The 21,450-nt window shown below is 44.0% G+C and overlaps 1 protein-coding gene across 1 annotated transcript in view; it reads left to right on the forward strand.

Moving 5' to 3' along the window:
* The window catches only part of SH3BGRL (SH3 domain binding glutamate rich protein like), a 32,917-nt gene that overhangs the window by 4,566 nt on the left and 6,901 nt on the right, over positions 1-21,450 (forward strand). The window contains exon 2 of the mRNA XM_031045055.2: positions 18,860-19,045. Coding sequence (XP_030900915.1) covers positions 18,860-19,045 — 186 coding nt within the window. The remainder of the gene's footprint in view (positions 1-18,859; positions 19,046-21,450) is intronic.

The raw sequence follows: 21,450 nt of genomic DNA on the forward strand, positions 1-21,450 counted from the left end.
GGTTTTCGAGGTTTTTGAGTGCTGGCATTTCACTGTATGACCCCCCCAGTGATGGGGGCTCTGTGCTGAGCCTTGCTGAGGGCACAGGCTGGGTGGTCCTCTGCATCCGGTGGTTTATGGAATGAGTGTGTCTTGTGCTGCAGTCGTGTCCAAGGCTGCAGATGTGTTGTCAAAGCCCGGATGTATGTGGTCACATTTGTCATCCCGGAAGCCTCGAGCAGTGGAGCTGCTGAAGAACCTCCCCTGGTCCAAACCGTGATGGGTATCAGTGCAGTTCATATGATGAGAAACCACTGACACGAATCTTTTATACATAGTATCATCCTATGATGCAAGTTTAGGTAAAACCAGGTATTTTGAGGAAAATAAGCTGCGTGTGTAGTTTTAAAAGCAATCTCACAATTGTTTGTATTTTTGTGCTACTTAGCTCATGCAGTTTATATACTGTGGTTGAAAACTGACTTGTTTTCCAGGCTTGGTATTGATTTTTAAATCCATGTCTCGTGTAAACATAATATACATCAAGTACTTTTTTGGCTACTCAGTTAAGGAAACTTAATTTCTCTCCACAAAGTGGTATGAATTGTTCTGAATTAGAGCTCTTGCGGTGGGAGACAAAACACATAACACAAACCTGGCAAGGCAGTTAGCTGGGATACATCCCATCCGCCTTGTGGGATGGGGTTTTCCTTTAAGTCAATTATTCCAAGCTTTAGGTAAGTTAAAAGGTTTCCTTCAAATATGACATTTAAACTTTTGGTAGAGCCAGAGATGAAATTTTCCACAGTTGTTGTAATAGTTTTAATGTATAAAAATAGAAAGCATTCTACTGTGCTTAAATAACGTTTTCTGACAGCATGAGGAATTATACTCCTCAGTGAAGACTAGGAAGAGTTGTCTGCTAGGAATTTCTGTGCATTGTATATGCTGGTATGACAGTGTTTACTTTGAGATGGTCCATCAGGATTATGTCTTTGTCATGCTCTGCTTGAGGAGAAAAGGCTGACGTGGAGAATAAGCATCACTGGCTTTGCTTGAAACCTGAACTGCAGCACTTCTTGAGATATGATCCATCCAGTGTCATGTCAGTGCACTTGTGCTTTCTTAATAACTATTTGTAAAGTTGAGCAAGGAACTTTTCTTGTCCTGAGGCATTAAAGTTACCTTGGAAAGTTCCTATGGAATTCAGTGAATTGGTATGTGTGTAACAAGCAAAGGATGCAAAACCCAAGAGTCTCTGCAAGGTTATTGTTTGAGGAGCCGGAGAGAAAAGAGACAAATGGATATAGACAGACATTGATAAACTTCAGCTGTTCAGGCTTGAAACAGAACTAGAATGTTCCCCTGTATGATAAAAAGAAGAGCTAAAGAGGTGCCATTGTCACAGATGGAGATAGATGAGCTCTGCTTTTGTGCTCCCCAGCCCTGAATTGTTGCTCTGGAACCACTGGTCTTAGTCCCTGGGACTAACCAGTGGTCTGGAAACCCGAACCAAATCCACAACTTGCATCATTAGTATGCTATTGAGACATGAAAATACAGTGTTAACAGCATTTGTTTCATCCCAGCCATATTCAGAGGAGTTCAATATAAAGTACTTTTGTTGGTCAGGTATTTGATCGAGTTTGGAAGAGTTTTAATTGATTACTATTAAAATTAAGCATTAGCTTATCTACTATTATTTGTCCCAGAACACGCTTCCATCCAGGAGCATGTCCTTTGAAGGACAGCATCTCCAGCTGACTATTAAGGCTCTTTCTCTTGAATTTGGAAGACAGTAAAGTGAGACAAAAGGAAATCCAGAGGGTTGACATCAGGCTGTAGACTGAGTGGAGTTGATGCTGAGTACAGCTGAAGTAGTCTTTGCACCTTGACTTAACAGCTTCTTCCTGTTGGACTTGGTTTCCCCTGTGAGAAATGGATGTGGTGGTTTGATTGCTTTAATAAGCTACTGGAAGGTTAGTCTTATTGGGGCTCTCTTTCCATGCATGCACTGTTACCTGTTGGGAGACCTAATGTTTCAATTGCTGTGGTATTGTAGTGAAGAAAGGAGCCAAAGGCAGCAGTGGTTTAAAAAGGGATCTTGGGGAAAGCTGGAAGCTATGAGTTATCTTCCTGTGCTGTGCAAATTGATGTTATTCTTTGTTAGACGTCTTCATAGTGGATTTGTGGACAGATACAGAGCAGATGAAGAATCAATATGCTGTCAAAGCAAGCTGTGCCTCAGCTGATTTACCTTCGGCAGCCACTGAGCATAGGAACAAAGGTGATTCCTTAATACTGAAACCCTGGACTCCTTGAGAGTTTTGGATAAGCTTTGGCCAAGTTAAAAATCTATCTTTTATAAAGAAACTAAGCTACTGTGGATAAGATGAGGGGATTTTTTCCTTTCTTTTTGGCTTATACAATTGATTACACATCAGTTGTAAAACCAGATAAGAATCAAGACCTTGGAATCTATGGGCAGCTTTTGCAATATGCAGAAGTTACAAGGACATCCTACAGAGATCTGTACTGTGACAAGGCTGTTGGTGAGGTTGCACAGTGTGAGAGCAGCTATAGCTGTCCCAGGTGGCAAAGTAGGATGAAACAATCATCCTCCTATGCCAGAGTGAGCTGATACTGTTAAGCAGAGAGGTCTTGGAGCCATACTAAGTAATTCCACATAAATATCTTACTGGTAGCCGTAAAAGACAAACAAATATCAGGTATTTCTAGGATGGGAGAGGGCAAGGGGAAAGAAAAAACCCTACTGCTGTATAAATCTGTGGTTCATCTATATCTTTAATAGGCTGGGATTGATGACTTGAAATGATACAACGAAGTGAGAATATATATTAAATAGGGTGAGATGATCACTGCAGGAGGAGCAACTGAACAAGGTAGAATTTTGCAACTAAGAAAGAGCTGAAAGGTGTGAGAAGTGGTGAAATCCTGTCAGGTGTAAGGGAGAACAGACAGAAGTGATTATTCATCACCTTTCCTAATGCAATGATGGGGGGGAGCAAGTGAGACTAGCAGGTGGCAGGTTCAGAATAAATGGAGTATTTTCTTTGACAACCTGTAGTTTAATGGAGAAACTCACTACCAGAGAACATAATGTATGCCAAAAATTGCATGGTTTAGGAAGTAATAAGACAAATTAAGGGGGAAAGTCTATTAAGGGCTATTAAATGTAATTACTACACCTCTGACTCAGAGCTGCAGATTATTGGAGTCTGGGAGCGCATAATGTGGTGTGTCCCTGCACGCCCCGTCTGTTGATGTGCTCTTCCCTGGGATCTGTGGCTGGTGGAGACAGGATACTGGGGTAGACAAGTATTGGGTCGGACCCATTAAAGCTCTGCCTCTGTTCTTGGGTTGAAATTGGCTCTGCTCCCAAAAGGATCTGAAGATCCTTGTGTTTGGGATGTGCTGGTTTGTTTTTAATGTATGGTTATTACAAACTCCTGCAGTTGTAAGAAGGCTCTGGATGAAACTAGGATTTTCCTCTGAAGTGCAAACAGATTCTATAGCTGGTTTATGTTCAGACATACCAATGTGACTCAGATCTTACCTTGCTGCAAACTGTGATGCTGGGAGGACCAGAGATACGAGATGAGCTTTTAACTGTATTTGTCCCCTGTATCTTAGAAACGGAGGCGGGAGGAGCAGAAGTTACAATAATAGTTTTCCTCTTGGTTTCCTTCTGAACAACTGCTCAGTTCAGGAGCCAAGGACAAGGCTCTAAGAGATGTTTGTATGAAGCTCTTTGTTATGCTAGTAGTCTCAAAACTTCCTGCTGGAAGATAAACGCTGAAATATCAAGGTTCGGACATTGAGACTTTGCATAGGGAACATGTGCCATTAGGTCGCATGGTTTACATATAATGAAACATGCTGTGGGATGCAGGTGGTGATTGGGATGTTTGTATCTGGGGTAGGCAGCATGAAGCAAGCTCTGCCAGGTGACATGCAGCCTCTCCCTCTGAGGTTTGAGCTGGATGCTTGGGTGTGAGTGGGAAAGGTTTCCATTAACCAAAGCTGCAGTGTGCCTTTTCCTGGGCTCTTGGCTGGAGAGGGAGATGTGAATGAGAGCTTGAAGGAATAAACGTCGCTGTTCTTCACACGCCTCATTGCCGGTCACGATCTGAGCATCTCTTCCATGTGAAACATAAGCATTGGATGATGCGGACAGCAGACGATTCCAAAACCAACATGGTTCTATAGCATGAACTGCAGATGCTGATGTGCATCGTGTTTAGACCTAGCTAATAAGGTGGGTGTACCAGAAACCCCTCCTGTCTTTGGGATAGGTCAAAATGAACTGATAAAGCCCAATGTAAGCAGCCTCTGGGGAAAATAATAATAACTTTCACATTTTCATGAGGATAACAGTTTCCAGGCAGGTTTAAACAGCACATCTGTATTCACCTCGTGGGATCAGCCTTTGGCTGTACTCGTATCACTGGGAGTTTTGCCATGGACTACAGCAGGACAAGATTTTACTCCTTAGTACTTAATGCTGCTTCTCCAAGATCATTTCTGTGCACATGCTGCAAATGGGCTCAGGCAGAGCAGCAGCTGCAGAGCAGCTGGCAGAACTGGAGAAGAGCAGGATAACCTGGGAATGAATTGAATATATATCTCAAAACAGTCTCACTGGACATGGAAAGATATTAAGTTCAAGTGAAGTTGCTTTATGGATAATAGGTGTAGGCAGGAAATACAATATACGTGAGTAGAAATAAAGATAAAATGGGGCAGGTCTGCAAACTTACTTGGTAGTGACCTGATAATCCTGATTAAGAACTGGAAATTCCTTTCCACCCTGTCATGCAGATAAGCATGTCTCATGGTTCTGGTGGCTAAGTCCATGAAACCTTTGTGCTTGAGCAGTCTCTCTCTTAATTTCTCTCCTTTCATCTCATTAAATATACCAGGAGATGGCTGTGAGAGGCTCCGTTTCATCCACAATGTACTGAAGTTTGAGTTGTGCATGCTGTGGAAGGATAAGCTTAACAAAAGCCATGCCAGGGAATGCTCCTTCCAGGAATTCTCACCTGTATAAACTGAGGAGCAGCTGGACAGACACCTATGTCCTGTATATAATGATTTGGGACCAAAACTAGCAGCTTGGAAGTTGTTAGGATAGCTGTCACCTCACACTGCCAGCCTTCAAGTGTTAGGCTGAGACTGAAAAACATCAGGGGAATGAAGCTATTTTGGCTGCTTGCCCTGGCCTGGAGAACTCCATCCTATAGCAAATAAACAGGACTTAAAACTAGAATGCAGTGTGTATTTGTCTTAGTCCCTGGTTGTGGTGAGCAGATGTTAGTGTACCAAGAAGGAAGGGAGGCAGAAGGAAGCCTGTGGTTTGCAAAAGGAAGACAAAAAGCAGATGCCATGGTGACAAGAGTGATATAAGAACCTCGAGAAGCCAGTGGGAGGTTGCAAAGTGGCCTCTAGGTCAGGCTCTGTCAGTGGCCGTGTCTGCCACCGAGGCATGGGCAGCATCTGGGGTGGAAGGTGACACATCCCTTTGAGTGCAGTGATGGCAATAGGAAGGCAATTCCTTGGTAATAGGAAGGACCTTACCATGATGGAAAACACTCATTTTGCTTTAAATTCCTGTAAAGTGTGACTCCAGGATGTGTCCTGAGGGGTCTCTTTGACAGAAACCCCCTTCCTGGCTCCTGCAAGCAGCAGTTGGATAACTCCTGTACTGCTTCAGCTACTGGAAGTATTAGAAGCCACAGTATGGCTGATTCTTATGGGCTTTCTATCTTCCTTTTTCTCTCCCCCATTTGAAGACACCGTTTCTGGAGTTACAAAACTTTGTCCAAGTCTGCACTAAAATAGAGGACCTGGGGCTCCCAGGATGATATGCGCTTGAAATGATACCCAAGAAAGTTATCCAGTCAGAAAGCTTGGTCTGTTATCTATTGTCTACTAAATCTTTCATCTCTGGAATGCTTTGGTGTGGCTGTACCGACCGGCTGTTGTATCTCACTTCAGCCTGACTTTTTGGAAAGAGGAGGAAAACTTGTATTTAATCCATAGGTTTTCTCTTAATCCCCTCTTCATTTGTATTATGATACTTATTTTACTTTGGGAAATAACAGCTTTTCTTCTCTTGAGCAATTTATTTGGTTTAGTTTTAGAATAGCGGTCATCAAAAAGGCTGTAGCTAAATAATGTCTGTGGTGCACAAGTTCTTCAAAGACAGTAGTACAGATCAGACTCACCTGTATGTAAGCACAACATCCCCGAAGTCATCCCATATATCTTCTTAAACTAGTTCTTTATTTAAAGGCAGTAAATGCCTGGCAATATAAAGGCAGTGAAACAACTATTAATGCTGTAAACTTTTAGTCTTGTCAGTTAATTTAGTCTCTCTGTGTGCTAAACCATAAGAGGAAACAAACCTTTTTATTGCAAACCACAGGAGCCTCGTGCAATGCTTGTCTTTTAACTCCTCTCTTAGTCAGCATTCTTCTCTCATAAGACAAACAAGACATGTTTTTCCTTTCCACTCTCTGCCATGCAGGGCTCTTCATCCACAGCTTCTGACAAAGAATGTCATTAGCAGCTGTTTCATTAAACACACTAAATGTAGCCCCCTGAATTCTATAGGGCTCCCTTACTAAACACCAGCCAAGTGCTGTGTGGCATGTGGAGGATGAAGGTTCAGGGTGGAACACGGTAGGACCTGTGCTGTTCTAATTGGTGTAACATGACAGCCAGCAGTCCTCACAGGGGGTAGCTGCTGCTAGCATTGCATGGATGGGTTACTACAACCTGTCCTGGAGCCCTTGGTAGAAATGAAGATAAAAGAGGAATAATTCTGTTGGCTTTCAGAGAGAGACTGAAAAAACCATACTCAGAACCTGACAATGATGATGAGGTTCAGGCTTTCAGGAATCAAGCCCTTTTTAAGGCTTCTGGAGCAAATAGTCAGGTTTTCAGTGGTACCCTCAGTGCCTTTCCCCTGTTCTTCTCAGCCACATTGAGAACTTTTGAATATCTAGGTATATGTCATCATGTTCAGAGACTTTTCTGCAACTCACGATGCTGAGCCTAAGTATCTTGTTAGAGATTAGTCTTCTGTGTGTTAAATCATGTTCTACTCAATGTGTGTATGTGAGGCCGGGCTGTGGTGTATTTGATACTGTTAGAAACACCCAGAAGTGATCCTTAACACAAATAACAGAGTAAATAAGCAATGATTTGAAGAAATAGTTATTCCTGCTGGGTAACAGCTTAGGAGAGGAGATTCTGAGAGGCAAAGGGTGCGTTCAGCTTTGTTCAAGGAGTCTGTGACAGAGATAACTTAGTCTTAAGAACTTCTTTCTTTGTTTCCCAGACCTATTTTGTGTGCCTCAGATAAGAGTGCAGCTGAGGCTGTAGAGACACAGGCAATGCCCTGACCAGTCACACCAGAAGAGGCTGTTGCTGGGGGACACCCTCTGTCCAGGTCCTCTCTGAGTTGCCCATTGAGCATCCCAGGTCTGAAGGAGGGGTTGAGCACAAACAACTTTACCTTCTGTCCTGGCCAACCCAGCTGGCACTGCCTGGTAAAGGGGACTTGAAGTGGTGACAGAACCCGTGTGCTGGCTGGTGTGTGGGGAGAGGTTGGCTGTGGGTTGCTCCCAGGTCCTTGGTGGGGATAGACTGGTCCAAGCACTCAGTACTGGCACTAACCCGAATAGCTTCATTGATGCTGAAGCAGAAATGGTCTCTTAAAGCTTGCAGGTCTCTGCTGCTGTGTCTTAGTTGTGCCAGGCAGATAACTCTGAACATCAGTAATGATTAATGAAGGAAAGTTCAGAAGCTGTGACAACAGGTTTGTTGTTAGATTTCTGTTTTCCTGCTAACCATAAAGCTTGCTCAGATTAGTGGAGTTTCTGGAGATGCTCTGGCCCTGGGGCAGTTTTGGTTAAGCTGGCACTGGGTTTTGCACTTCTTCCTCCTATGTGATCTTGGAAGCCTGGTGATTGCTGCAGGATAATGCAGTGTGTGTTTGGTTCCTTTGCCTGCTTTGCTGCTGCTCTCACGTTTGTCATGTTCAGGAGTTAGATTAGTTTTATACTGGTGCAAACCTGTTTGTTTTTAATTGACCCTGGGCAGTTTGTATGCAGTGACTGGGTGCATGTTAGATATCGAGGGAAAGAGTCTGCCAAGCTCCAAGTCTGCTGCACAAAACAACTGTGCGTAATAAATGGAGAGTTCATATTCTACTGCTGCTTATGCTTTGTTAGCAGATAGCCAAGATAATGGAGCCTGTATTCCTGCAGTAGGAAGCTGCCTCTCTGTTGGTTTTGGACCAGACAGATGCTTTTCAGGCTTATGAAAGTCAAATGCCACAAAACTGACTTAGAAAATCGCCACGGGTCAATTTATTTTGTGTTGTAGTGCTGGTGTTTTCCTTTTGATTGTGACAGTTCTGGGTGCAGCCATGGTTTGTGAATGGTTTCGGTGCACATAAAGCGACTGCTTTGCATTACATCAACATTTCTTTACATTCTTTTCTAAAGCAAGGTAACAGGAGCCTTAGGTCTGGACGCTTGATTTTGCAAGATACATTTATTTTGGCTAACTTCAGTAGTCTAGGCACAAAGGGAACTACAAAAAAGCTTGATATGTGAATATTTGCACTTGCAAGTCCTTCCTATTGCTGAATGAAATAAAGACCCAAGACTGGAATGGACAGAGGCCATGGTTTAATACGTGCTGTCAGTTGGAACCAGCTGCTGGGAGAGGCATCCTGCCCATGTCTTTCCTTGTGATGCCACAAGTATCCACATGTTGGCACAGTGAACTGTGTTGAGGATGCCCAAATCAATACTGCTGTGCAACTGGAAGAGTTGGTCCAGCTCTGACCTCCACGTAGCCGTGCCAAGGCAAGACCTGCTCAGAGACAGGCATTTGGAATGCAAGGCAAAGGTTTCTCTCCATAACCCTGGTTTAGGCAGGTTGAATGTATGTGTTCCCAGTGATGGCTGTGCTTCCCAGAGGGTCATTCCTGGATAACCATCCCTAGACCCAGTGATGGAGGGGACCAGCCTGGACAGAGTGAACCTCTGTGCAAGGGTGGGCAGGCTGTGCATGCTGGAGAGCCTGGGCTTAAGCTGCTGCTTGACACCAGCCTGCTTCAGTGCAAGGTTCATCCTTAACCAAACAGTGCTCCTGGTGGGGCTGTTTGCAGACACCACGTGAAGGGAGGGCAGGATTGTGCCCGGTGTGAGCAGGGAGCTCAGCAGCAATCAGGCACCCATCTTGCTTTAAATCAAGCACAGATTCTTCCTTTTGAGATAAGACAAGTGTAAGTCTGACACCTCTCCGGATCTGAAGCACTTTGCCCAGTGTTCAGCAGTTGGAAGCTTTGCAGTCACTGTTTCTGTTCAGACTTAGGTTGTCTACAAAAGGCAGGCATGTAGAGAGGTTTGGTGCCTCTTCTAGTATCAGTTCTGGTGCTATGAGCCCATTCATGCAACTTCTTGGATTTTAACCAAATTTTCATGTACTGGAGCAAAATCTAAAGTTTATTGAATGGTACTTTTATACATTGTCTTCAGGTGTTGCCAACGATATTCCGTGTTAGAAACCTGGTAACACCACAATAGTCCTCGACAAGCAGGTCTAAAAGGGTGAATGGATTCACTCCACGTGACCCCAGTGCTTGGGTATTATTTGTTAAGAGCAGAATTTGACTTAAGCTGTGATAATATACTGATGTTTAAGGTGCCTTCATAGAAGGTAAACTTAAAACACATTAAAAAGCAATCAGGGCTTCATTAGGCTGTGCTGCTGCTGCTGTTTGCCAGAAGCTAGGAAGATGTAAATAAGGAAATGTTACTTGTCTTCATACTTGACTAATGGGTAAAGGAATCTGCTTTCGGCCACTGCTGGAGGAAAGCAGCTAAACAGAGATTGGATGCAATGCAGCAAGTCACTTCTGACCTATTTATGGCCTTTTAGTATCTTTCTCATTAGAATTGGACTGTAATAGAGCTGGTAGAATTGGCTGTACTGCTTGTCTGATGCAGAACTAGTGACATTGAGAAGTCTTGGTGCAACATTAAACTTGAATCTTGTGTACCTTTAAATGAATCAATAACGTTTGAATCTGAGTATTTTTAACTGGTTTATACCATGTAACACTAACAATGGTGGACTCCTTAGGGATTGCTTTTTTTGGCTGCTTGTATGGTTATGCCCATAGGGGTTGCATAACATACTCCAGCCTTGAATTTTGCTAACAGATGTCTGATATTGCAGATACCAAGTGACAAATACCCCAAATCACCATGTAGGGTAACTGTAAAGAGTTTTTGGAATCCTGTTTCTGAGCAGTTGCTTTCCATTCCTGACACATGCTTCTCAGTGCTGTACTTACATCTCCAGCTGAAGTACTCGCCTGGATCTCCCCTGAGTGGGAGTAATCTTGTGTGCATCCAGGGGTGATGGAAACCAGGCACTAGTGACATTTACACCATTACCTTTCCTAAGTGTGTATCATTTCACAAGGTGCAGAAGTCCTTGTCTCGAGCATATGCAGCGGTGCTGTCCCACCATTCATATTCATACGTGCACAGTGCATGTACATAGTGTGAAGGCAGCATCCAGCTGGGTGCTGAGTGCTGGAACAGGAGGAAGGAGTGGGCAGCTTGACTGCCTTTCGGTGGTGAGCCTGCGTGGGTTACTTCAACTTTCAGTGCTGTTTCACAGCCTAAGTGAATGTGTGAAAGCCTATATTTAGTATTCTGTGCTTCTCAGCAGAATTAGGCTGAAGTTAGTTTTCCAAATTAGTATCTTCCAGTTGATGACAATATTACTTTATTCTTTCCTTTGGAGCAATAGAGAAAAGGTTTCTTATTTTTGCTTACCCAATTCCTTTAAATTCTATAGCAAGTCAGTGACACAGCAATTGGGAACCTGCTCTGCAGGCTGCTCTGCTGGGCTGTACCAAATGGAAGAGCCAGACATGTGTCACTGGCCAAGCTTCCTAAAGCGAGATGAGGGGACTAAAAGCCAAACTCCCACTGGGGGTTTCATTCTCTTCTCAGTCTGTGTCAAAAAGTAAATGGAAAGTGGGTGGGAGCTGGGTCTGAAGGGTCATTGGCTCTGCTGAGAATCCTCATCCCTAGACTTTAGTACAAGGAGGGAGCATTAATCTTCATGTTTTGTTCTTTTGGTAGGAAATAACTTGCTGAACGCACTGGGATCTTTAGAGCTGGGATTTGCTGGTGTGGGACTTAACGCATTTTTAAGCCTTGGGTTATTGAATGAGTGCTCTTACAAAGACATTCTAATCCATGAGAGAAGCTTTTCTTTTTGTTCTCATGAATCAGCTTTTCCATTTATGTAACTCTCTATATTTTCTGGAGCAAGTTATGGTCTTGTTTTGGGAAGCAGAGACTTTGTCCTTTGTTCTAGCTGTAGTCTTGGCTGGTGCTGCAAAACCTGATCTGTGATGTGGTACCTTACGCCTGGATAATGCCCTGCTGCAGACAGACCACATGATTCCAGGCTTGATTCAACCACCAGGTTAGGCTGTAAAAGCCATTCATAAGGCTGGATTTTCCCCTCAACCTTGCTTTTGAGCTGTGCTTTCTTTCACCCCAGGACTTCTTCCTGCTTTTAAAACGTGCCTTCCAGAGCCACATGTGAGCAACAGGAATTTGGTCACTGCTCTCACTGCCTCCTGCCCTGGCTCTCAGGCTGCACGGGACACTCATACAACCAGGGTCAATGGTGGTGAGGACCATGGCCAAATAAACAGCTTTTCAGCTGTTAGGAGCAAACCACATGAAGACAGGGCTGCTGTAGCAGCTATGCGGGATACATGGTGATATGCCATGGGCTCTCCCAAAGGGCCCTGGAGGGAGAGAGGAAGTACATATGGAGCCCATCTGGATGCTGCCTGCTTTCTGCAAAACAACAACCAGGCAGTGTAAGTACAGCCTGAGTTATTGTAGCCTCCTGTGTTTGATTTAGGTCACGGAAGTTCACGGTGGTTTTGCTGTGCTTGTCCTCAGTCTCATTCCTTACAGACCAGAAACCAAGCAATGAGTGACAGAATGATGATATAACTACATGTAATGCTTGGCAGAACAAAGTGGTTCTCTGATGATAATTGCCCAGACCTAAAAATACATAGATGTTCTACCGGGAAAGGAGAAGAGTGAGACATGAATTGCTGTGAGACACCTGAGAGGTGGCCTGCAAAGCTCTGACCAAGCAGGTCATTGCCATAGATGCTGACAAGTTTCCCACCTTTTGACCATCATTTATAGGAGATGGTGGCCACCAGCACCACCAGAACTGGCACCTCTGAATTTTATGCTAACATGGGGGGTGAGGAAATCTGGCTTGTTCCTATGAATAACCCAGTGTTGGAATCAAATCAGATGGAGACTAGGACTAAGCCTGCTTGGAGGTGTTTTGTCTCTGAAGGGAGCCTGTTGTAGTGTCCTGAGGGTTGAGAGCAAGCCTGGGGGGCCTTCAGGAATCCGTGACATTTCACTGCATAGCTGAGCTGCTACACTGTGTAACTCCTACATATTGTACTGCACTGCGAGGCAAAAGTACAGCTTTTTGCAGCTAATTTGGAAGCATTAGCATCTGCATCAGGAAGGCACAGGGGAAAGGCAGCAGAATTTCAGAAATGGGGTGAAAAACGTAAAAACAGTTAAAAAAAACCATATTTTTATTGATTCTCCAAAGTGGTTGGGAATTGCTGCCTTCTTTGCCAGCCCCAGCAGCAGAGGTGGTCAGGCTCTGAAGTCACAGCGCACAGCTCAGCCTGTGGGATGCCCTGCGGCAAGTGAATTTGGCTTGGCAGCAGCACAGCATTCCTTGTGCTGCCCCATGCCCTCCAAAGAAAACCACTTTCTGGGTATTATCCTGTCGGCTGCAGTTTTCTCCCACTGTGCTTTTCCCTTTCTCTGTGTAAATTCGAGCTGATCTGTCTTTCAGAAGGTACTGAAACGGTTGAAGAACTGATGGTTCTGGTGACAAATGGTAGCAGCATCTGGAGATTTGAGCTTCTTCACCTTTCTGCATAGATATCGCATGTGATTTAAAGAGTTTCCTCCCTGTGATGGAGCAGCGGCTTAGAACACAACCACTTTAAAGATGTAGCTGTTTTTACTTATCTAGAAGCCAGAAGGCTGGAATTGGAAAAGATAAAAACCTTTAAAGCTGGTTTTGTCTTTAAACAGAGAAGGTCTAGATGAGGGATTGCTTCTCATCCTTAATTCTTGCTCCTGGCTGTGAGGCTGGGAGCTGCAGCTCAGGCCATATGTTCAGCAGGAGTTGGGTGCTATAAGCAGTGATGGAACTTTAAGGAAATGTCTCTAAAGTCTTTCAAAATCCTTACAATGAAGTTTGAGCCATTTAATCACATCTTTTGGGGGATAAAAACAAAACTGTGGGTTTTCTTCCCCTGCATGGAGGTCACAGGATGCACAAAAATGGCAAAGAAAACCCCATGCCAGCGCTGGAACAGCGGAGCTGCAGCTGCATGAGGCATGGGGAAGTTTCTTGTGCGACCCAAACAGCAGCACTCAGACTATAAACTTGGTTTGGGTTCCATAAATAGCTTTCCAAAACATGTCTATTGTCCAAAAAGGAATTTATTTATAAACTGAAAAACATAACAAGACTTAAAAAAAGCACCCAAACCAAAAAACTAGACTTTTCTTTTGTATGTACATGCCTATGTACATAAAAGGTAGAAACTTCTTTGGATTTCATTACAATAAAAGGTTTAACACAACTCTTTCCTTGCAGCAGGGTAGTGCTGCGAGGCTGCCTGTTGAGCAGCCAGTTTCCAGCCCTGGCCAGAGCTGGGGATGGGGTATTGCTGCTTGCTGGACCGGGGTCCTGCAGCATCACCACTGCCTCCTTTCTGCTTGTTATCTTTTAGTTGTGGGGCTTTGTTTGTAGGGGTTTTTGTTACCAGTGAGTGAGGATTTGGAGGAGAAAAAAAGCCCCATTGATCCTAAAATGTTGCATCATTTTCTGGAAAGTTTTCTGCCCACTTTTGGCTTAAAGCTCCATTTCTGACAGCAATTTGTTGGAAAATGTCACCTGTCCCTACCCCTCATGGCCCTGATGTGGTTTTGCTTGTGTTTCTGTGCTGATGAGAGTCACATCTTAGAACAGTAAATTTAACTTCTGATGTGTGTTCAAGTGAGGGACTGTACTTGTTCATAATCCCAAACTCCTCATTTTCATCCTGTTATTCTGTGCACGTGCTCTCATGAGAGCTTAATGTTTCATAACTGGCTTGTAGCTGGAAAGGAAGAGAATCTTTTTACACAAAGATATCTTGAAAATCAGAAACTCTACTGGAATCATCAGCTCCTGATGTTACTTATGTGGATTTTGTATGCAGAAGATTACAGCTTGCTGGTGAGACTTCACTTACCCATTGCTAACTTGCTATGAAGCTATTTCTGTCTGAAGCAGACTTTGAAGGCAGAACTGAAGTGAAAATAGATTTGTTTGGTTTAATGTTTCCTTCAATATTATCTTAGGAATGTCAGCAAAAAGTCTAATATTTCCACTCACTTGACTAATTTTAGCTGGTTTTCCCCCAGGAATGGCCTGAGAAGTGTGAGTTGGTGTGTTCAGGCTGAGAAACCTGGGGTGTGTTGGGATGGAGGTGAACAAAACCTGGGGGGGTTTATGTTTCCCCAAGCAGTGCAACCATGAGCTCTTACACATGCAGCCTTTTCTTGCAGCAGTAGTGGTGTCTGCTGCTCACATCCCAACCCTCTCCTCCTGTCCCTTTGCCTCCATCCTGCCTCCACTGCAGGATCTTCCCTCTGTCTCCATCCATCCATCCATCCATCCATCCATCCATCCATCCATCCATTCTGCCATATCTATTCCTGCACACAGCCACTTTCCTTCCTTGTGGTTGTCTACTCATCCCCATCCATGTGTCCTCTGTTGTTCTTATGCTTTTGCATCTATCCACGAGTGCTCACACTGCAGTACCCTGCCTCAACAACATTGCTGTCTGCTCCCCAGCTCGCACAGTGGCTTTATGCACATTCCTGGCTTTCCACTGGCACTCTCTGCCCTGCAGAATGTGTCAGGAGCACTTGGTATAAACAGGGCTCTTTGTGTTTGCAAACTGCAGTTAGCTGAAGCCTATGAACCAAAATAGCTTTAGACATGACATTTGTTTGCACAGGACGAGGTGCTGTATCTGGAGAGGCTCTGGCTGGTGTCCATGCCTGCTTAGGCAACTGGGAGAGGTTGTTTTAGGAAGCGAGTGCTGCGTGTTGACAGGCGCATCCTAAAGACAGGCTCCTCACTCCCTCCCAAACATGGGCAGCAGGAACCATCTCCCAGGCTCTTGTCCTGAGGAGAGCAAATGCCCTTTGGAGTGAGACAAAGTACCCTGAAGCAGCAGCAGGCGTCTTTAGCTTTATTTTAGGCACTTCCCTCCCTGTGGTATTCCCCTTCCTGACATTAATAGCATTTATCTAAACAAGATTCCATATAATAACGCAATCTGGCAGCTCAGGGTCTGTTCTGTCTGGTGCTTGGTGCCGTGTTTCTCTGGAACACTTAATGCTCTTGCATAAGTGCTTGTCATTGTGGTCGGAAGACTTGTCTGAGGAGCTGGGGGAAAACGTCACCTCTTCATCTTCCAGCTTAGGGGGTTTTCTTAGGCCAGGAAATTAGGGTTTCAAGCTGATGCTACTCATGCATCAACACCAGCTCCTCACTGTTCTAAGCAGTGCTTCTAGGGAATCACCTCCTTTGACCACAGACAGATCAAGAGCTGCACAGAAACCAAATGGCCTTGCTTGCCTTTCATATGATGCCTTTTCCATCTTTGCTAGTTCTTCATAAGAGTTCATGAGCTTGGGATCTGATTGTGATACCTGTAGCTTAAAATACAACCCGGAGACTGTCCTTGCTCTGTGAAACTGGGAGAATGAGTGAAAATAAAGCAAAATGGGCAATGTGGCAGTGTATAGAGAGATGTTTGGCATGCTTGTCTCAGAGGAAAACTCTATTTAAAGTTCATTATATGAAATAATGGCAAGTAGCCAGAGGTATTTTCTTCCTGCTGAAGAAACTTGATCTTAATGGCTGCGATAGTCCAGCCTGGTCATACTGGAGGCTGCATGGAAGGACTGGATATGCAGAGTCTGCCTTTGAAGGGATTGAACTGAGAGGCTGAGATGCTGTGAGGAATGTGAGGATGTGTGTATGGCTTGGAGGCAATCGAATGGTGAAAATGACTTCAAGAATGAAGAGACTTCTCAGGAGATGAAAAAGGTAATAACTGTCAAACAGAGCTCTTGTTCTACATGGCAGAATGTACAGTTTAATAGTAGATAGGGTGAAAACGTGGTTTTCTTTTTATTAGAAATCTGGGGCAGCTCAAAGTGTGTTCTTGCTGAGCAGCAGATGTGGGACACGTACCTGAGACTGATGAATACTCTGGATCTGTAATTTTAAAATGGTTAATGAAAATGTCATTAATTCAGGGGGAAAAATGCATTTATTACCATGTCTGATGCAGATGTGATGGCAGAGGAGGGGTGGCCATGAGGGGTGAGTGGCAGTTGTGAGCAGACAGCAGCAGCAATGGACTAAATGGATGCTTAAAGACATCCATGGCCCAAACTTCATCCTTATGGGGCTGCACTTGTCCTGCACCAGGACCCTGCAGCCTCCCCACAGCTCCTGGTCCAGCTCTGCAGCCATGTGAGCTGCAGCTCCAGCTCTGGCTCCGTATTTGGCTCTCAGCTGCTGACCCTGGCGCTGCTCAGGGAGGTTTCCCTTTGCCGTATATGGAGAGGCTGCTCGGGAATGCTGCTGCAGACCTGAATTAGCAGCAGTACAACATCTGTACAGAGCTCTGCTTCTGCTGCACTGAGATGGGTGGGTTAAAGCAAGGCCTTGGGCTGGCTTTGAAGGGAAGGGAATAATTTGAGGAGGCCGAATTTCCCATTAAATCCCATATTTTTATTGTTTGCTGGGATGTGCATGGTTATAATTTCCTTTATGGTGGTACAGTCATGCAAAAGAAGAACAGAGCATAAGCAGACCATCTCTGTGTCAGGAAGTCAATAATTCACGTATGGAAGTAAATAAGAACCACCTGTCCTGTAAAAAGGCAGCACAGTCTTTGCCACCCAGATACTGCTTTTCATGTGGCTGCTGTGTGTGTATGCAGAGGATGGGCTGCATCAGGTGTGGGGTCTTGTCCAGCCTGTGCAGTCAACACCCCAAGACTTCTCCTTCAGATGAACAAGGACAGGGCTTGTGGGGTCACAGGTCTCCAGAGACCATACCTGCCACCCCTGAAACCCAGAACGTAGCAGGAGAGTTTTCTTTTCTTTTCTTTTCTTTTCTTTTCTTTTCTTTTCTTTTCTTTTCTTTTCTTTTCTTTTCTTTTCTTTTCTTTTCTTTTCTTTTCTTTTCTTTTCTTTTCTTTTCTTTTCTTTTCTTTTCTTTTCTTTTCTTTTCTTTTCTTTTCTTTTCTTTTCTTTTCTTTTCTTTTCTTTTCTTTTCTTTTCTTTTCTTTTCTTTTCTTTTCTTTTCTTTTCTTTTCTTTTCTTTTCTTTTCTTTTCTTTTCTTTTCTTTTCTTTTCTTTTCTTTTCTTTTCTTTTCTCTTTTCTTTTCTTTTCTCTTTTCTTTTCTCTTTTCTTTTCTCTTTTCTTTTCTCTTTTCTTTTCTCTTTTCTTTTCTCTTTTCTTTTCTCTTTTCTTTTCTCTTTTCTTTTCTCTTTTCTTTTCTCTTTTCTTTTCTCTTTTCTTTTCTCTTTTCTTTTCTCTTTTCTTTTCTCTTTTCTTTTCTCTTTTCTTTTCTCTTTTCTTTTCTCTTTTCTTTTCTCTTTTCTTTTCTCTTTTCTTTTCTCTTTTCTTTTCTCTTTTCTTTTCTCTTTTCTTTTCTCTTTTCTTTTCTCTTTTCTTTTCTCTTTTCTCTTCTCCTCTCTTCTCCTCTCTTCTCCTCTCTTCTCCTCTCTTCTCCTCTCTTCTCTTCTCTTCTCCTCTCTTCTCTTCTCCTCTCTTCTCTTCTCTTCTCTTCTCTTCTCTTCTCTTCTCTTCTCTTCTCTTCTCTTCTCTTCTCTTCTCTTCTCTTCTCTTCTCTTCTCTTCTCTTCTCTTCTCTTCTCTTCTCTTCTCTTCTCTTCTCTTCTCCTCTCTTCTCTTCTCCTCTCCTCTCCTCTCTTCTCCTCTCCTCTCCTCTCCTCTCCTCTCCTCTCCTCTCCTCTCCTCTCCTCTCCTCTCCTCTCCTCTCCTCTCCTCTCCTCTCCTCTCCTCTCCTCTCCTCTCCTCTCCTCTCCTCTCCTCTCCTCTCCTCTCCTCTCCTCTCCTCTCCTCTCTTCTCGTTTTCTTTTCATCCAATGAAACATAAACCAAAATTACTTTGGGATCTTACTGCTAGTGAGAACTCAATGAGAGATAAAACTGGTTTCTACAAGGGTGGATTCAGCCTGTGCTTCCAGGGCATGAAGGAAGTAGGTTGTACCTCCAGCAAACTTCACTGCACCTGGAAAAGCAACATTCTTAATTGTATTGACTTAATTGTAAAGCCTGGCCAACACAGCCTGTGTGAGGGGACTGCTCCCACCTTTGCTGTCCATTAGAGACTTCTAAGGTTCACAGTGTTCACATGTCTGTAGACCTCAGCCTGGTCAGTTATACAGGAGCCCAAGTCAAGGCTCAGATATAACTCTTTAGAAAACTTTCATTTTAAGAGTTTTCTTGTTATTTCCATTTTCGGCCCGTTTTGCACCCCCTTGTTTCTGCATTGAACCCTGAAATTGCATAATCAGCAGCAAAAATGGTTTGACTGACTTTGTTTGCTTTCTCTCCCCTTTTCTCTTTGGTGACAGATTAAAAAGCAGCAACAAGATGTGTTAGGCTTCTTGGAAGCCAACAAAATTGAGTTTGAGGAGAAGGATATTGCTGCCAATGAAGAGAATAGGAAATGGATGCGTGAGAACGTCCCTGAAGACAGCCGGCCAGCAAGTGGGAACCCCCTGCCCCCCCGGCTCTTCAATGACAGCCGGTACCTCGGGGTAAGGAATGGCTCCAGGTCTCAGCATCTTCTTCTCCATCCCAGTCCTCTTGCTTGCTGTTGAATTCTGTGCTCACTGTTGTCATCAGCAGGGAAGGACTTGACCAGCTGTACGTACACAGTGTGAGGGGCATGGAAGGTGTTAGAATCATAGAATCATAGAATAGTTAGGATTGGAAAGGACCTCAAGATCATCCAGTTCCAACCCCCCTGCCATGGGCAGGGACACCTCACACTAAACCATATCACCCAAGGCTTCATCCAACCTGGTCTCCCTCCTCTTGGGCTTGTAATAATAACTGATTCCAGGTCCACCACAGAGGAGAGATTAAAGCTTGGATCTCCTCATTCTTAGGTTATCTGAAAGTGTACAGGGTTTTTCAGTTATCATGTTCACCATGATGGTGAACTGGCACTTCACAGAGATCTGGCACTGTTGCACCAACCTTATGTTCTGTAGCAAGTTCAGAGGTCTGTTCTGACTGTGTGGGGTTTGCCCATATGTGTGGATCCCAGGTAGCTCTATACTCTGTTCACCTTCCAAAATAAGTGCTCCTATGAAGTGATGTCTGCCATGATCTTAAATCAGTTTTGTGGTCCTCTGATCCATTTTTGTGTACTGCTTGTAAGATGAAGGCATTTGCAGCCTGCTTATTCCAGTGCCTTGAATGGATTAAACTCATGTTGTAAATACAATCCCTACTTCTGATTATTTTAGTGCTTGATCAAAAGTAAGTTGCCCTGCAGCACTTCTACTCAGCAGGCCATGCTTGAATGATGATTAGATTAACTGTTAGTTTTGTTTTCTAAACTCAGTATCCTCTGAAAAGAGCTCACAGCATGAGAGCTGGTGCTGTGTGTTGGATTTCTAAGTCATTTTGCAGTCTGGTTCTGACCTGCAACGTCTGTAACCCAAAACCTGCTGATTCTGGACCTTTGTGAGGCAATTTTGTGGCTACTGAGAAATTACTTTCAAAGGACCAGGACATTTTTTCCTGCTTGTAATAAAAGCAGAACTTGAAGCTATCCACAGTGAGCCAATGCACCACTCAGCTCTCAACGTATTACTGTGCTTGTGACACAGAAAAAAGTTGGTTTGGAGCAGCAAATGTAATGGTAAGTAGTTGTCTGCAGCAGACAGCTGAGAAGGGGCTAGTCACATACAACTGAATGTCTCTGTTCTGCTACCTCTTTAAAAGCAAACAAACAGAAAGAAGAAGCAAGTATTTCTGTACCAGGAGGAAGTCCAGTTGCAACAGTATCACCTTTCTCCCTTGATATGTACCAGAGCTTTAAGGATGCAAGCGGATCACTGTGTGGTTGTCCTTTATCACTGCAGTGTTGCCAGATGCAGCAGAATGGGGTTTACCATGCAGGGATGTGGGACAGGAAGAAAAAAGGTGTATGTACCTAGATCTGGATGCCTGCTTGTCAGAGGTGCTTCCCCAGCTACAGTCTCTGACAGTTGTGAATACAGTAGCTTTGGGAAAAGGGGTTTAGATGCTTTAGACCAGTTCTTGCTATGGGTTTATTTCATCCCTCAAATTTTAGTTGATGTCATCTTGAACTGTTTGAATTTCAGAGAGTTAATGTAGCTTGATTCAAATTACTACAGTTTAGCTTTCAGGAAGGCCAAAGTTAATTCTGTGCCCACACACTTGAACCTCTTTGTCTTTATCTGATCCATCTCAAGCATGAACTTCCCTGTGTGTTTCATCTGATGCAGCATAGCTGGCAGAGGAATGAGCAAATTGGCTTTTATTGGCCTGTGCACAGCAGAAAGGCTGTAACTGTTGGTGCTGTGCAGGCTGGCATGAACCCTGCTCCTTAGTTACAGGCATTCCTTTCCTGGAAGATGCTACAAAGCAGACTGCTGGACTATGCACTGGCAAGATAAACAACCCCTTTGTTATCAAGCAGCCCCAGTACTGTCAACAGAAGGGCTTCAGGGGGGATTTAACTTAATTGTACTCATTTATATCAAATTAGCACCTGAATGTTGCATGTACAAATTGAACAATAACTCAGTGCACCTCGTCTTCTAGGTAGCTTGGATCCTCTCTGCCCTATAGTTTGTTCTGTTTCAGCTGCCTCTTTTAGAGCTGCCCCTGCTCTGAACATGCTGCTATTTCAAATGGCATTTGCTGTTTCTTAGGCTTTTGCCTACCACACAGACAGGCATGCAAAGAAGCATGCCCCTAATGGCAGCTCTCTTCCTGACTTCAGCCCTGACTATGCTTTGCCTTAGTTTACTCAGGCTGGACTCCTGCATCAAAACGCTCCCCCACAAAGCTGGGGGAAGCTGTTGCTGTTGCTTCAGTTAATAAGGGAGAGAAGGAAAGTCATAGGACAGATATGTGCCGAGTCTGGAAATCGGGGTGAGGAAAGTGTGTGGTAACTGGGACG

Source organism: Melopsittacus undulatus, chromosome 6 (assembly GCF_012275295.1).
Source record: "Melopsittacus undulatus isolate bMelUnd1 chromosome 6, bMelUnd1.mat.Z, whole genome shotgun sequence".
Classification (NCBI taxonomy): domain Eukaryota; kingdom Metazoa; phylum Chordata; class Aves; order Psittaciformes; family Psittaculidae; genus Melopsittacus; species Melopsittacus undulatus.